The 18,321-nt window shown below is 37.9% G+C and overlaps 1 protein-coding gene and 1 long non-coding RNA gene across 2 annotated transcripts in view; one reads left to right on the top strand and one right to left on the bottom strand.

Annotated features, from left to right (window-relative positions):
• Window positions 1–217: 217 nt before the first annotated feature.
• The window catches only part of LOC311078643, a 48,542-nt gene continuing 30,438 nt past the window's right edge, over window positions 218–18,321 (bottom strand). The window contains exon 3 of the long non-coding RNA XR_014605232.1: window positions 218–1,248. This is a non-coding gene — a long non-coding RNA (uncharacterized lncRNA). The remainder of the gene's footprint in view (window positions 1,249–18,321) is intronic.
• LOC311078622 (GTPase IMAP family member 4-like) lies at window positions 960–5,202 on the top strand. The gene is made up of 4 exons (XM_084107553.1): window positions 960–1,027; window positions 1,137–1,211; window positions 1,436–1,980; window positions 2,499–5,202. Exons 2-4 carry the CDS (start codon window positions 1,184–1,186, stop codon window positions 2,514–2,516), a joined length of 591 nt encoding a protein of 196 aa, XP_083963679.1. The 5' UTR covers window positions 960–1,027; window positions 1,137–1,183; the 3' UTR covers window positions 2,517–5,202.

Here is an 18,321-nt window from a genome sequence, read left to right as displayed (position 1 = left end):
GTAAGCCTGTGTTTGCATATTATGTGTTTGCATGATAAAATAAATATATTGTAAATTTTGTATAAATCATGTATCTCGAGACTAATTTATACTCTTAATATTTACTATTATGGCAATTGTATTGGAATTTTTGCATTGGAAAATGCTTTAACCAAACATGAAAAAATGTCTTTGGTCATAAAAAGGTTCCCAACCCCTGCACTACAGAATATCTTTTGCAAATTTATTATGACAAATGTGTTTTGTAAACACACAGTTACAGCAGCAAGTGAAAAACAAATGTAAAAAAAAGTCAAGGATCAAGAACGCAATCAAAGCAAACACTGATCATCATAATGGTAACCTCAAACAAAAACGATTACACATCAACACCTAAAGCTCTGTTTATTCTTAATAAAAAGTTTTGTATGAAAGAATTAGAGTCATACTGGTTTGTAATAAGTGAAGATGTTGAGATCTTGAGATCTGGTAGTGTTTATTGGTCTGTTGGGATTTAAAGGGTTTCTGTTGTCTAAGTTTTGTGAGGTCACTGTTGTGCTTATTTCTTCTTTCTTTCAGTGCTTGTTCACAGCAGGTGTTTGAATGATTAAAAGAATGTTCCAGGAACATCATACTTTAAATAACATTCCAGTAACATTAAGGAAACGGGACATTTTTATGTTCTTGGTATGTTACAAATCAGCATTCCATGTTGAGTTAATACAAGTTAAGCTGAAAGAACTTTTGAGGAACATCATACTAACCTTGAAAAAAAAAAAGCATTAACATCAAGAAAACTGGGCATTGTAATGTTGCCATAACCAAAACTGAAATGTTTGGAAAAAGTTCTAATTACAAAAAAATGTTAGCTGGGTGTCTGGTGTTGTTCTGCAGTAGATGTGTTTTTCATGTCTGTATTCAGTGTGTAAAGCTGGTTTGTCAGCATCAGCTCATGCAGTTCAAGTAAAATCAGGCTCCTCCTCTAACAGGTAAAAGAGGAACAGGTAACCCACTGCTGGGAGAAGCATTTCGCCACAAACAACCAAAGGTAAAAGTAAAAGCTCAATGCTACACCTGCTCTGGGTTTTCTGGCTAAATCTTTGATATATTTTATTTAAAGAGTGTTTTAATATTTTATTCTGTATTTGCTTTCTAAGAACCATTACTGAACAGTGTGATCTGTCTGGAGTCACATTCAGCAAACATGGCAGATGGATCTTCCTCACTTCCAGGTATAAAACATCTTCTGCGACTGTGAATGACGGGATTCTGTATTTGGAAAAAAGAAAAAAAAATGTTTTTAATATTTGACGTGTTTTTGTAACTGATAAGCCAAACAACTCATGTCAAACCCTATTATTAGACCCTGTTTTTTAAATTTAAAAATAATTAAATCTATATCAGATCTGTGGGTTTAAAGTGTAAATACCATTTTAAATTCCTCTCTCTTTATCAGATCGGAGGATTGTGCTGTTGGGTAAAACTGGATCAGGAAGGAGTTCAACAGGAAACACCATCATCGGCGACTTTGTGTTTAATCAAGGTTGTTCTGCTAAGTCTATGACTAGACGCTGTGAAAGACGTGTGACTGCAGTGGAGGAGGATAAAATCATCTCAGTGATCGACACTCCAGGACTATATGATACGTCAATGAGTGAAGAAGAACTGAAGAAAGAGATTGTGAAGTGCATCTACATGTCTGCTCCTGGTCCTCATGTGTTTCTGCTGGTCATCAGACTGGGTGTGAAATTCACAGAAGAAGAGAAGAAAACAGTGACATGGATCCAGGAAAACTTTGGAGAAGAAGCTTCTCATCACTCCATCATTCTGTTTACTCACACTGATCTTCTAAAGAGCCTTTCATTAGATGAATATATCAGTGAAAGTGATGATCTCAAGGCTCTTGTTGATGAGTGCGGTGGCAGATTTCACTCATTCAACAACAAAGACATGAGTAATCGCTCTCAGGTCACAGAACTGCTGAAGAAGATTGATGAAATGGTGAGGATCAATGGAGGACAGCACTACACTAGTGACATATTTAAAGAGGCCCAGAGAAGGACTGATCAAGAGGCTTTAAAACAAATACTGAGAAACTGTGGGCAAACAGCACTAAAATTAATAGGAGGAGGGATAGGAGGAGGGATAGGAGGAGTGGTAGGAGGAGTGGTAGGAGGAGGGGTAGGAGGATGGGTAGGAGGAGGGTTAGGAGAAGAAGGGTTAGGATTAGTGATAGGAGGAGTGATAGGAGGAGTGGTAGGAGGAGTGGTAGGAGGAAAAGTAGGAACAGAAGCAGCAGCTGCGGGAGTAGAAGCCGTAGCAAAAGCAGCAGCAGCAGCAGAAGCAGCACTAGCAACAGGAGCAGGAGCAGCAGCAGTAGCAGGAGAAGCAACATTAGGAAAGGAAAATAAGGAAACAAAAGGAAAATAAGGGCCATAGGTAATCTGATTTGTTATGTTTGTGGCATTATGCAGCTACTTTGTTTCTGTTGTTGTTTTTGCTGTCTACTCCTCCTTTAGGATTGGTCCTGGACTTAATCCGAAGCTATTTGTGGCTGGACCAGAGAAGAGGCCTGGACTATAAATTTCCCGGAATTCCTCTTACTTTTCCCCTGTTTATTGGGTTAGATAAGGAGATGGGTACGTTTATTGTATGTTTGTTTCTTTTATTTTTGATTCATAGGGAAGTTATTTTTTTGTGGGAAAGTTGGTTTCTGTTTGTTTATTGTTTTCGCATTAACTCATCCCTGAAGATTTTGCTTCTAATCTTTTCTTTGTTTGTTTGATTCTTTCTTTTTAAGATATTGTTTTGTAAAAGTTAAAGTATACTACTCTGAAAACAAACTAGAGAGCAAGAAAAAAAAAAAATGGCTAAGAAGTATTGTTTTGTTGTTTATGTTACACCCAGACCTAGACCATGGACCGAAACAGATTGAACAACAAAGGCCAAATCTTCATATACTAATTTCTAATTCGGTTCTCTAAAAGATTTAATGAGAATTGGATTTAGTTTTTGGAGATTGCCATGTTCAGTATATACTTTACTGTATGTATATTGATTATTTAATCTCTTGTATTGTGATTGTAAAAACCTGAAAATATATCTCTCATTTTCTTCCTAAATAAAAGTGCATAGAAAAAAATAATTTCTATATAAACACATTCAATACAACAGTTCTTTCTGGTTCTCGAATCTGATTGGCTGAGAGCCTTTTCCAGCCATGCGATATTCACCCAGTAACAGCACTCTAACCATTGCAAAGTTGGGGAGATTTAATATTCAACAATATTACTGATCTGCCTGCATTGACACCATTATATGAGAACTGAACTGAGCTGGACGATGACATCATGGTTTTCTCCAGAGTGGCAATATATATGTGACCCTGGACAACAAAACCAGGTACATTTTATGAAATTGAGATTTATACATAATCTGAAAGCTGAATAAATAAGCTTCCCATTGATGTATGGTTTATTAGGATAGGACAATATTTGAGCGAGATGCAACTATTTGAAAACCTGGACATTTTAAAGTTGCCTTTAAATTTGGTAAAATGTGAATTTGGGAAAGCTACTGTCACCTATTTAGGTAAAATTGTAGGAAATGGACATGTCCGCCCCATTGAAGCTAAGATTGAGTCCACTTGTGCTTTTCCAGTGCCTACAAATCGCAAAGAATTGCGTATAGGTTTCTGGGAATGGCAGGGTATTATCGTGGGTTTTGCCCAAACTTTGCATCTATTGTAGCACCCTTGACCGCTCTTATAAGTATCTTTTAACTGGACCACTGTTTCCCAACAGGCATTTGATGGAGCCAAAGCACTATTGGCTAGTGCTCCTGTGCTTGTTGCACCCGATTTTTCTCAACCTTTTTGTTTAGCTGTCGATGCCAGCGACACTGAAGCCGGAGCTGTTCTCCTACAGAAAAGTCAGGATGGAGTAGAACATCCAGTCTGTTATTTTTCAAAAAAAATTCAATGTCCATCAGCGAGTTTACTCTGTTGTGGAAAAGGAGGTGCTTGCTCTTGTTTTGGCCATTCAACACTTTGAAGTCTATCTGGGATTGTCTGCAAGTCCAATTGTGGTTTATACCGACCATAATCCTTTGGCGTTTTTACACCGAATGAAGGATCGGAGGATAATGCAGTGGAGTCTCTTCTTACAACCATTTCCCCTTGACCTTAAACCCATCCGGGGCAGTGAAAATGTCATTGCTGATTCCCTATACCAAGCATGAGAATGTATATTTTGTTATCTCCCCTTTTTCCCTTTTCTCTTCTCTTTCTATCCTGTTTCCTAGGGCCCAGGAAGCAGGAAGCAGGAACCAGGAACCAAGTGAAGTGCATTCCTTAGATGAATACATTTTGTGGGGGAGGTGTTACACCTGCCTGTTTACCTCCTGCTGGCTCTGCTACACAGTGCAGATGTTAGTTGGGCAACAGGTGCCTTTAATCCCTAATTAACTCACCATAGGTGTTAGTATAAAGACCTGTGACTTGGAGTAAGAGCTTTTGTCTCCCATTTCTTTTTCTTTTGTATATATATTTTTTTTCCTCCTAAATCTTTTCTTTCCCATATTTATTTTTAGTGCCAGAGATTGTTATTTAGTAATAATTAGTGTGGTATATGAGTACATGAATATGCGTTCCATAAATGTTTAATAAATTATGTTATTTGTTTTGTATGTAAGTAGCAATTAGAGGGTGCAGAAAGTGTTGTAAATGCCTTGTATACACGTACAGATCATTTGTAACAGGTAAGTAACAGTGTTCAACACAATGATGTGTAAACGCATTAATAAATCATTTACAACACTTTCTGCATCCCCTAATCTAAAGTGTAAACTATTCATCACTTGTAAATGTGTTACACATCATTCGTAGATAACCACTTCAAGAATCAATAAGGCATAAGATCTACGAATGATGTGTAACACATTTACAAGTGATGAATAGTTTACACTTTAGATTAGGGGATGCAGAAAGTGTTGTAAATGATTTATTAATGCGTTTACACATCTATAATGGGTGTTGAACACTGTAGTGTAGTGTGTAGTGTGTACTGCAGTGTAAGTGCTGACTGGTGAAGGTATAGACAGCTGTCTTCTCTGACACACATGGAGTCTTTCACCACTGTGCACCTGATGTGAGTAAAACATACAAACAAGTTACAATTTATTAAACATTTATGAAACGCATAGTCATGTTTTGTAAATGATTAGTTAATCATTAACTAATCAAATGTAAATGACTTATATCTAAATCTACAAAACATACCTAAAATAACGAACACATCACTTATTAATCATTTATTAATGCATAGTCATGTTTCATAAATGATTAGTTAATCATTTACTAATCACTTGTAAATGACTTGTAACTGAACGTTATTATAAAATGTTACCATAGATTCTTGAAGTTTGCCTTGCAAATGTTTTACAGTACAAGCCACACCTTTGTTTTCTGGTTAAACATCATTCCCTTTCATTTCAGCTCTAATACTGCACTGTAAAACCCAACAAGTTAAACGGTCCCACTTAATAATAAGTGGCCATAATACCTGTGAACTTACATGGTAACTACATGTGTACATAGTATTTAACTACAGTGTACATTTTGTATTTAACTGCAGTATTTAAGACTGTGTGTGGAAGTGGAACAACTTGTGTAAATACATATTGTTGTTACAAAATATAGTTATACGATTCCTGTTACACATGTGTACTTACGGAAGTGAAAAAAGTGTTGTTACCAATGTCCTGTTACACATTTGTAGATTTTCATTTTTGGGTGAACTACCCCATTAAGGACAAGCGGCAGCACGTTTACTATTAGGCTACTGTCACTTTAAGACTGACATGCATCTAATATACACGCATATGACAAACACACAATTTTCTCTCAAACGATTGCTTTCACTTTAGACATACCGTAAAACTAATAGCCGGGCTTTTATTTTCCCAAATCGCCGAACTGCACCGGCTTGTATTTGAGACAGGCGTCTATATGAGACAGGCCTTTAATTTAGTGTTGAGATGAGGATGACAGCAGGAGGTTACCAAATCTGTGTTTGTGTTTAACAAATCAGTTAATCTAAGAATTAGCCTACTATATTTCTGTATGTCTAAAGGGGGTCGCACACCACATGAGAAGCGCAGCGCCACGTCTTTAAAATTCGAACACATTATTCTCTATGAGTGTACATTGTCTCAAATCGTCATTAATGTATACTGACTTCACCCTGTGCTGCAATATAGGGGAGCGCGGGGCACAACCTAACGTGGGGCTAGTTGTAACGCGCTTGTTTTAAATACTTCCGCACATGCTTGGATGAGGAAACTTTGTGTATTTACTAGTTGCCATATCAACACTATATAGAAAAAAAATTTTTTTGGAAGATATCCATAGACATTTATTAAACCATAGCAAAAGTAAATTTCTTACTAAAGTTAATTTTTCATCTCTATTTTTTGTGTTTATTTAAAATAAGACAAATGTGATATTATTTTAATCTCCAAGATGTTATTTAACAGTTGAGATAGTTATTTAATGCTTCGCTAACTAGCAGAAGACACTAGCCGGGTTTAAACCCCAGTTGTGCAGGCGGGGGCATGTTGTAACACTTCGTTACAATGTGCCCCTATTAGAAATATGCTATTATATTCTATACTTTTATTAATTTTATTGAGAAAACGTGAGAAAAAGGTGAATAAAGACTGAGGGCCCTATTTTAACGATCTGAAACGCAAGTGTCAAAGCGCAAAGCGCAAGTAACTTTGTGGGCGGGTCTCGGCGCTGTTGCTATTTTCCCGGCGGGATAAATGACTCTTGCGCCTGGCGCAAATCTAAAAGGGGTTGGTCTAAAGTAGCTTCATTATTCATAGGTGTGGTTTGGGCGTAACGTGAAATAAACCAATCAGAGCATCATCTCACATTCCCTTTAAGAGCAGACGCGCTTTTTCCTTGGTGTACTGCTATTATAACGGCGGATTTGCCAGGCGCGCGCCAAGAGCGGTTCACAGCCGAGGAGACCAACGCTCTCGTCATGGCCGTAAAAGAGTGAGAAGTGACATTGGGGATGGAGAAACACACCCAAATTAGCTTCGGTTAAACAGGCATATAATAATGTGGGTAAATGTGTAAGCTAGATGTATGCTTTATAATAAATTGTCTATCTATCTATCTATCTATCTATCTATCTATCTATCGTTTGTAATAATATGATTGGCAAAAATGAAAACTGCTGCTTCTGTGTAGATTAGAGAATCAAAGTGTATGCGCGTTGTGCACGCTATACATTACGGTCAAGCATGAGCAGGCCCGGAGTGGGTAATCGGGAGAATCGGGAGAATTCCCGGTGGGCCGCTTCACTTTTGGGCCGGCCGAGGTTTTTTTTTTTTTTTTTTTTTGGTAACGTTTGAGTCTATCTTCTCTTTTAAACACGTTCCGCATTCTGACACCGCAGCCGCAGCGCGCAGCCTCTGCATGGGTTGTACCATATGAGGGAGTTCTCCCCTCCCCTCCCATAGAGTTGGTTGGGTCCATAGCCCGTCTTTTCCAAATCGTTTTCTCTCAGGAAGGCTACCGCGGCACCGCCGGCGCCTACTGATAAGATAGGGTCAGCCCTACGTAACGGTTCGCTTCAGGGAGGATGGATGGTAGGAAGAGACCAGGGGGGGCTGAAAAAGGCAGATTAAAAAAAAGAAAGGCATTGGAGGAGGATGCTGCCAAATGTGTTAAACTTACCGAGTTATTTTCAAGAGGACAAACACAAGTGGCAACAGGTAAAGAGAGATAATGTTAGGCCTATGATTAGCATTAGCAACGTAATTATTCTGCTAATACCGTTGTCAACTTATTCACAAGCAAAATATAACATTTAATTTAAATATTAGCCTTTTTGTATCACCCAATACATGGCGATTCATAGACTTTGCAAATATTATGCAATTTAATATTGATAACAACTCAAGCTTGATCTGTGTAACGTTATGCAGTAACATTACTTTTTATTATTATTTTATTTTAATTACTAATTATTTTTTGTAGCATCTGAGCAGCAGATAAGCCAGTCCCCTGCTGAAAATGAGGAGGCCATGATGACTACAGCTACAGGTAGAGAGGATACCAGAGTAAACAATATGAATTAAAGTTATAACCCTCAGGTTGTGTTCAAAACCCTATAACACCTTTTTTGTTCTTGGTCAAAAATGTCCGGGCTACAAAAAATAGCTTATAAATCACTTGTTATGCTATATAATCTAATATTGGATTTAATCTTTTTGTCAACTTGTTTTCTTTCAAATAGGCCTGGTTTTATATTTCTATTTGCATCTGATTAATAATAGGCCTCATTTATCTGAGAGTAGGTATCATGTTTTTGAGTAAAAAAGCATTATTTTTTAATAAATTTGGAAATATTAAATAAAATATGAAAAAAAATGGCAATGACGGCCCACATGAGATCTCATTCCAACAAATCCGGCCTACTGTCTAATCTGAGTCTGATACCCCTGGTATATGTCCTTCTGTCCTATTTGTCATGCAATATAGGTGAGTCAGATGCTGAAAGAGCAGATATAGAGACAGCATCCAGTGAGGCAACAGCCCTGCAAGAGATTCCAGAGGCACAGGCAGATGCAAGTGTAGATGAGGAAGCCAGTCATTTTGATTATTTTGCTCGTCCTCAAGCACAGGATCTAGACACATTTTTCCATTACCATCCTCAGCAGCCCACAAAACACCACCTACTAGCTAAAGTTTTTCACAGCAAGCATGGTACCAACCGTAAGTGGTTGACATACAGTGAAAAAACACAATCACTGTATTGTTCTGTGTGTTTGGCATTTGCACCTGCTGCAAGTGAAAGTCCTTTCATAAAGGGAGGTATGAAAACATGGAAACATGTTCATCAGCGGATAGAAGAGCATGAGAAAAGTAAGATCCACAGAGACAGTGCTGATGCTTACTTTCTGTTGGCTAAAAGGGCAGATATAAAAAGCCTTCTGGCAGACAAACAAATGTCTTTACATCATGAGCAGGTGAAGAAGAAGCGTCAGGTGATGGAACGCATAATAGATGTGATAAAAGTCATAGGCAAATGTGGACATAGTTACAGAGGGGATAAAGCAGAGGCTGCTTATACACTAGAAAATACTGCAGTCAATCATGGCAACTTTCTAGAGTTGGTTATACTTTTGAGTCGTTACGATCTGTGCCTTCAACAGCACATTAGCAGTTGTATAGAGCAGAGCAAGAAGCATCATGACACTGGTGCAAAAGGTAGAGGATCTCTTGTGACTCTGCTATCAAAGGACATTGTTGGGAAAGTTGTGGATGCTCTCAGCCAGGTCATAAAGGGCACAATTTCAGATGAGGTTAGAGAGGCGGGTCTGTTTTCAGTTCAGATCGATACAACCCAAGATGTCACATCAAAGGACCAGTGTGCTATCATTGTCAGATATGTCACAGATGTAGTTCATGAGCGGTTGGTTGCTGTGGTGAACTGTGAAAAATCCACAGGTAAACATCTGACACAGCTACTAAAGAACACATTGGACAAACTTGGCATTGATATGGGCATGTGTGTGGGCAACTCCACTGATGGAGCAGCAAATATGCAGGGACCGTATAAAGGGTTCTCTGCATTCCTGTCTGAACAGTCTCCAACACAAATTCATGTCTGGTGTTATGCCCATGTTTTAAATTTGGTACTGGCAGACACAACAGGCAGTGTCATAGAGAGTGCATCTCTATTCTCACTTCTAAATGATGTGGCAGTTTTCCTCAGGGAGTCTTATAAACGCATGCAGACTTGGGAAGAGACCAGTGAGGACACACATCACAGGAGACTGAGCCCAATAGGGGAAACCAGGTGGTGGGCTAAGGATCAGGCTCTCACTAAGGTCTTTGGGTCTTTTGGTAATCCCCAGGATGCATTGTTTGTTGACCTGCTGCTGACTCTAGCCTCTGTTGAGAAGGATGGAAGTATGAAGTCAACAGTGAGGGTAAAAGCAAAGGGATTAATTGAAAATCTTCTGAAATATGAGATTATCCTTATTGCTCAAACTTTCCTTCGCATTTTCCAACATACATCCCCCCTCTCCAAGTACCTACAGACACATGGAGTGGATATTTTGTCAGCTCAGCGTCTGGTTGAGGGGACAAAGGATAACCTCAAAAAATATGTCAGGGACTTTGAGGGAGTGAAAGTGGCAGCTGATAAGTTTGTGAGTTGGGCCAATGACAAGCTGGAAGAGATGGACAACTATGAACTACTTACAGACTGCACTTCCAGAGAAGCGTGTCCGAAAAAAGAAAAGAATGCCAGGAGAGCTTTTAGATGATGAACCAGTAACCTCATCTGATTCTGCCTTTGAGGTGAATGTCCATAATGTTATTCTGGACACTGTGGCAGGTAGCATAGATAGAAGGTTTTCAGCAAATGCAAAACTTGCCTCAGATTTAGCTTGTCTTGACCCCAAAAACTTTCCTGAAATAAAGAGAAATGGGCTCCCTAACTCAGCACTCCAGGAAATCAGCAAATGTCTGCTTAGGTTTGATGACAGAGCTACTGTTAGCACATTACAAACTGAGCTTTCTAGCCTGGCATACCAGTGGGACAGACTGAAACAGTCCTCTCTTGAAGGTTATACTGTCAGGACATGTAGTGAGGTGACACAGGAAGGTCAGGAGGATAGAGGCGGACTGCCATATATGGAAGAACCAGAGATGGAACTTGAAAGCAGGACCTGTTCCTCCTGCAAAAACTGTGCCATTTGTGTCCATTTAATACTCTCGCAGTATAACCTCCTCACAGATGCTTATCATGTGATTGGGTTAGCATATAAGTTTCTGTTGACTTTGTCCATCACGCAGGTTGCATGTGAGAGAAGCTTCTCAACTTTAAAGTTTGTGAAGAATAGGCTACGAAGCTCATTGAGTCAGGACAACTTGGAGGCTTTTATGTTGATGTGCACAGAGAAGGAAATCCACATGTCTATAAGCAACGACACAGTTATTGATAAAGTGGCTGAAACCAGTGCACTGCTTAGGCGGCTACTGATGCTGTAGATGCTGTTGGTGCTGTAAACAGTTCAATTTGCCTCTTTGTGGAAGAGTGTTTCAAATGCTTTCTTTATTTATTTCTGCTTTTGTTAATTTATCAACCTATCCTTGTGGAATAGTGGAATATTTTTTTTGTTAACTTATCATCTTAAGTGAATTATTGTTTAACCTTTAAATTATTTGTTTGTTGAACCATAGTATTAATAAAAACTACATAATAGTAAGAGCTGAACTGTTGCTTCATTTATCCAATTTGGAAAAAGTGCTAATTTAGAATTCCACCATGGAAAAAGTGGGCCGGTCTTGGGCCTGAAACTCCCGGGCTGAAAAGTGGTCCCACTCCGGCCCTGAGCATGAGCCCTTAAAATAGCATAATGAACAACGCGCAACGCGCCACTGACTTTAGACTAGGTTTTTTTCTGGCCAGTGGCGCAATTGTTATATGGAACAGTAAAATAGCACCAGGGATTTTATGCGCCGGAACACGCCTCCTTTTTTGCGCTGAACCGCCCAGGGAGCGCAAGTTCATTCCCTAGTTTAGCGACGTGCTTCTGTGGAGGGAAAAGCGCGCTTTGCGCGGGTGCAAAATAGGAATGAAACATGCGTCGGTGTACAAAGTCAATTGCGCTGGGTGCAAGATAGGGCCCTGAGAGTCAATGTTCAAAAATGACTAATTATGTATTTGTTTTGAACTATGTTGTATAGTTGTGTTTTCCTGTGTTTGTAGTCAAAACTCAAAAATTAGTTTATATTTAATTATTAAAAATTGCCATTATTTTATATGAAAAAGTTTTTTAATTGTATTTTATTTAGAAAATATTTTAGTTTTTTTAGTTTTTTGCTTTTTTATTAGATCAGATAACATTTTAAGCTGTCATATGGTCATGTTACAATGTGCCCCTCACATGTTACAATGTACCCCACCTATGGGGCATGTTGTCACATTTCACTTCCATTCTTTCGGGGTATATCAAGAAAAAAGTATATACTGTATTAATAAAACAAAAACACATAATTGTAGTAGACATGTGGGAAATTAATGTGGGAAAAAATAAATACTCTGAACCATAAGTAGATTTACACAAACTGAGAAAGTCAAAAAGCGTTACTTTGTGCCCCGCTCTCCCCTACATTCAGTTTTACATTAATTAACAGAAATCAGCTGCTTGAATGAAAATTGCTGATGTTATCGGATTTTCAGGTGTTATTCTCAATTCATTCAGTTAACAGACGCTCAGAGGTAAAGTGTTCAGACTGCAGACTAAGCAACGATTGTATTTAATTGTACAGTACAATCATAACATAGTACAGACATGATCTTAATTCCATAATATCTTTAAATATAACTATATTGCTGGCCATAAACTGACAAAGTGCGCGTCCAGTGTGCAATACCTCGAGTTGTCATAAACGCGACGCGGTGTTGCGCTTCTCGTACGGTGTGCGACCCACTTTAGATTATTGGCAGCAAAAAAAAATGAAACGATGTGAAAGCCATGGGCTGAACAATACAAGGTACCGGTAATATCCATCGAGCCTATGAACTAGTTGCCAGAAACACATCAACAAGAAAGAATGAAAGGCTACCCTGTAAAACAACTAAAAATGACCCTATACAGGTACATCACCATCATCATCACCGCGATCCTGAACTACAAGTTCATTGATGAATTCCTCCTCCTCGTCGCTCTCCTCCACTTCTCCCTCTCCGGCCTCCGCTAACTGACTTGCTTCCGCTATCAGCTCCCGGCCAGATGCGCAGGGCTCTCTTGCGTGCACAATCTGCTCCATAGAACTGGCTTAAACAGACAATCTGACGGGTTTTAGAAGATAAAATACAACCCGAAACTAAAAAACAGACCAGGCCTCTATTTGAGACCGGCCTTTATTTATCCAAACCTGTAGCCACACCAGGAGTGTAAAAGAGACAGGCGTCTATTTGGGACTCGGCTATTATTTGAAGTTGTACGGTAACCAACTGTGTTTATGTAAACCTTGTGTGTATTTGACAGTAATAGCACAATAAGACTTGAATGATAACCAAGTCCAGTAATCAGGCGCTCTTTGACGTTTTAGTGTGTGTGCCTCGGGTGTACGTGTTCAGAAAAACGCATATTAGTTAGAACAGCGCAACAGCACGCGAATTAAATGTTTAACTGGCAAAGCTTTAATGCACAGCCAAATTATGAACTTTTATGAACTGCAGTGTCCCGTGAGTGTAACTCTACCACTGCGTTTACATGTGATGTGAATGTACGTCACATTGTAGGCTACAGTATGTTGAGACGGAGACGCCAGAACTGAACTGATAGAATATTGATCATATATTATGCAAGCAAGAATGAAACGTTTCCGAATATCCATACGATTGCAAATGTAACATTGATTTTATACAACAGATCAACAAACGAAAAGGTAAAATTAAGATATGTTAATTTTAAACACAGTATTGTCAGTATATTTTGTTCTATTTTGCAACAAATTAATAGTTCCAACGAAAGCCTTTGAACAAATCATGAGTGTCAATAATTCAATGACCCATTCATAAATACAGCCACTTCCTTTGTTACTGAATGAATGAATGAGTCATGACTCACTCATAAAGACAGTGACAATCATTGCATAATTATCTATTGAATATATATTTTATTTTATAATTATTAGTAGCATTATACATTTTATAAATGTATTTATAAAGGTAAAAACCGCACCAGAAAAATCTATTTATTGTAAAAGTTAAACTTACAAAGCAAATATTGTCCCTTAATGGTAAAGGTGTGACTGCAGTCTAAGTACGCAGATTGATGTTAAATGCCTCAGGGGGTACATTTGAGTTCACTAAAATAAGATATACTTTGCAGTCAAGATATTAAGAGATCAATTAAGTGATGACTGAGCATTAGTGATGGCTGATGATAACAAGCAGAATCACTGAAGGAAAGAAAAACAACACAAGAGAAACACAGAAACTACAACTGACTTCAGCCACAGCCTTAGATGAAATCAACTGAAGATACAAATAAGACATTAAATCTGTGAAGATCTCAGCAGAGGACAATTAAACAACTCCACAAACAGCATTACCAGTTTCACTTATCACTAACCAAATTTACTTTATTTCTGTCAGACCAGACGTCTACAGAAGTTATTATGGATTTGTTGATGATTTTTATTGTTTCATATGAAGTCACCGTTATAGGGATCAGTGTTTGCTTTAGTTGGCCCATGGCTCTTGACCCCTGACTTTATAACATTAGGTTTCTTTGTCTGCATGCTGTAACCAAGTGTTTATAAAACTCATTTGTTATGGCACAAAAGCCAAAAGAAAATATGATCAGGGGTCCGTTCTTCGTCTGTTGCTAACTCAGTTAGCTGGATTTGATTGTTGGCGATTTGGCATGATCGTGGATTGTTTGGTTCTTCGACGCTCATCCTGGACTTGCTGTCATAGCAACAGGTGCGCAAACTTAAACCAGCGAGCAGGCTTATTTCATGTAAACAGGATTAGATTGCGACTTTGTAAGCGGAGGTGATATGGGAAGTCTTGTCCGTTTTCGAATTAATCGCATATTGCGAGATAGACAGGATACTTTAGCGCAGCACGATATTTTACTTTTTGAGAGATATCGTTTTTCTCGTGAGGGTGTCATAAACATCATTAATTTGTTTGAACCACATGTTAAATGTTCGACTTGTCGGACATTTAACATAGTAATATAAAATAATAATAATAATAATAATGTAATCAAAAAATATGCAGTTAACTGACTAAAAATATCTTTGATGGTGTGTGACTCCATGTCCTATATTACAAATGTGGAAGCAAAATGGCCTTGATCTGTGCATGAGTCACATTTATGCACATTATTTGAACGTGGTAAGGGAAAAATTTTAATATCAAGCTCACTGTCTTACATAAATTTATTCTGAGCCTAACAAAACTGCATTTTTCCATTAGGTGCTTATGACAGGATCCTGCTTGGTGACAGGGGCTATGCTATTTTATTTATTTTTTTGGCAGAAAACAACAACAACAAAAACCTTCATTAAATGAATAGTAAAAGACAAGATAATATGCTTAGTTCCTTGAGTTTTAATTCAATTATTTTTTGTCAAGAAAAAGCCAGTGATAGTCATTTTTGCCTGCAATAAGAGATATTGTTATGCAAGGTCAGCAATAGTACTCTGTGTGAAGCAACTCAATCTCTAGTGCCAGTTTTTTTTTTTATTTATGGTGTCAAGGTCTTTTTCTCCTTTTCCCCTTAATTGTTGTTTTTTCAGGTCAAAATACTAAATTTTCTGTTGTAGAATTAAAAAAAAAAGAACTATCAACACAAGCCTCATGCAACAAAAATAAAAAGGAAAAGTACTACACTGCCCACCTCTGTATCACTTTGTGCAGTAGGCCTTTCCTCCTGCAACTCATTGCAGTCAGAAATAACATGTACACAACTATAAATTAAGTAAGGGATAATGTATAGCGAGGCGGTTGTTATAGCGAATACAACCCTGACTGGCTGATCAGGTGACACGAAGCGGAGGGGTCTTGAATCAGCCTGAAGGGATTGTATTCGCTATAACAACCACCTTGCGCTACATTATCCCGCTTATTACATTTCTACCTACCAAATCAACAATTTGACACAAAATATTGATTTAAAAAAGGAGTTTATCAATTGTATTGCTTCCGCTAAAGAAAATAGTCCGTTCCGTCTCTACGGTTAGAATCCTGCGTCCATAGCAACGCTCTGTATTTCATGGCAACGGTGTGTTATACTTAGCAGCGCTCTGTTATCAAGAAATAACACACCACATTCTACATTAGAATTCAACCAAGCCATGTAATAAGTAAAGTTATTTATGTACTTACAAGTACTTCCTCCAAAGGACAGTCATCTAAGAGGGTTTCTTCACTGTCCAGTGCAATGGAAACAAATGGGTATTACAAAGTGTTGCACTTTTTCCCCTTTTGATGTAAAGTTAGAAAAGTCAACTTACTGCACATGCTTCAGCCACTTTCCTGGGAACAGGTAAAAGTGTTGGTGTATTGTGTAAAACTGCACAAAAGAGGAAAACAATTCAAATTCAGTATAAACTTTAAGCAAAATCTCTTGCTCTGCTGAGGAGAAAAACTGAGCGCGCTCTTTGGCCACGCTGAGCAGCCAATAGCAGCGTTGCTGATCAATGTTTCTACTATCAATACATATCCTCTTTTAAACCAGCGCATGAATGTGCAGTTATCTCAGATAACTCAACCCAGCTACACTAATCATATCCGGCAGGTGTGTTCGAAGAACCTAATTAGCCAGATCATGATTAGCATGATGATATCATCTAAGATGTCTCATTTGATCTTCCTACACAGTAAACTAAAGACAGTAAGGAATGATGACGTCGATATCAATCCGAACGCGAGTCCAATAATGAAACACTGGAATAACTAATCATTCAACCCGAACATCCAGGACGACTCGAGCAGGACTCAGTGTTTCTCAGTGATACGTTACTCAGTTTGAGGAACATTATGAGATGTTGCAACTATAATACCTCACCATCAGCATTAACAAGTGCATGTCCATCAACAAACCCATTATTTTACTTGTACTAATTTATTTACATAGTATTTTTTTCTAATATATTGCGGTGAATATGTGGAAACTGTATCAATAACAGTGCATGTATGCATTGTATACAATAGCCGAGCTCTAGGGTAAATGATCTGATGTAACATGAACATTGGTAAAACAAATATTTCCTCAAAGAACGACAGACAATCTGCATTAATAGACACAGTTATAGGTAATAGTGGTCCACAACTGATTAGCAGAAGTATTTCAGTAAGACAGTGATAACGTGAGTTAGCCAGTTAGCAGGAGACCTACTCAATATAAAACTCAAAACTTAAGTATTTTGAACACCATCTTTCAGGAGCAAGCGGATTGTGAATCCTGCATTGAACTCCGAGATTTGAGAAGCAGTCGTCAGTGAAATAAAGTGAACACAGCAAAAGTTTAGGATTATACTGCTGTGATATCGTGGTAAAGATTAATTTTAACCACTGATTTTAACCACATGCTCGTCCTTGGGCGGTGAAAAAAAAAAAGGCTTTACCTTCACATTGTAGAGCACAGCATCTTCTCCACATGATGCTGTCCAGTATCCACAGGAATCAGCTGTTGGTTTGAGGGCGTTCAAGTTTTCCCTGGCAAAATGCTAATGTTTCGTCTCGACGTCACAATGAAACGGCTTATGACTCGTTTGAAAAATAATTCATTTAATTGACTCAGAGTCGACTCTTACTTTTGAAAGACAATAACTTTATATACGGTGCACCTTCAGATTTAAAACTTTGCTGGATGTTTTCATTCCCTTAGAGCTATAAAAGGTCATTTTCAAAAAAATACATAATAGGGGCCCTTTAAGGAAACGGGACATTTTTATGTTCTTGGTATGTTACAAATCAGCATTCCATGTTGAGTTAAAACTTAACTTCTTCCTCACTTCCAGGTATGAAACATCTTCAGCGACTGTGAATGACGGTATTCTGTATTTGGAAAATTTTTATTTAAATTGGTTTTAATATTTGACGTGTTTTTTGTAACTGATATTTCCTAAAGGATTTGGGAAAGGCCAAACAACTCAAGTCAAACCCTAACTCAATTTCTATATATTATTAGACCGTTTTCAAATGTAAAAATAAATACAACTTGGAATCGTACAATTCTGTTTAAATCTGTATCAGATCTGCAGGTTTAAAATGTGAATCTGTAAAAGTGCAGTGCCGACAGCTTTGACAATTATAATGGGAGCATTCAAGCAGCATTCATAGTTTTTTTCTAGTAATCCAGTTGAACCTGTTGGAGCGCATGAAATGAATGAACATGTGACTTTATAATACTAATGTGGAAAACCAACAAAAAACAACTTAGGTTCTTTTTCACATTTCTGGGTTAACTAAACTAAAGTGCACTCACTGTATGCAAACTATTATGGTCACAATGTAAGGTCACTTATTACTAACCAGATGTACTTATTATTGAGATTAACAGAAGTTTAGATGTTGAAAATAATAGGTTTTTATAGGTCTAAATAAAAAAACTAAGTACAAGTTTTTCTATCAGAACAACTTTTACAAATTTATTTGGATTACATTAAAAATGCTAAAAACGATATGCTGTACAAGTCCAGTGTTGCTATAATCAATAAAGTAAACCTACCTCAGAAATTTGGCTCTAAATGAGTTTAGTGCTTAAAGTCAAAACATGATTTTGTTG

The sequence above is a fragment of the Abramis brama genome, assembly GCF_963993115.1.
Source record: "Abramis brama genome assembly, chromosome: 1".
NCBI lineage: Eukaryota > Metazoa > Chordata > Actinopteri > Cypriniformes > Leuciscidae > Abramis > Abramis brama.
Note: the sequence above shows the minus strand (reverse complement) of the source record. Positions and strands in the feature narration are given on the sequence as shown.

What these genes read in the sequence shown, in the direction of transcription:
- LOC311078622 (XM_084107553.1), top strand. Translation starts at nt 1,184, where the DNA reads ATGGCAGATGGATCTTCCTCACTTCCAG. An exon ending in TGGATCTTCCTCACTTCCAG is followed by an intron (nt 1,212 to 1,435) that starts GTATAAAACATC and finishes TCTCTTTATCAG; the next exon opens with ATCGGAGGATTGTGCTGTTG.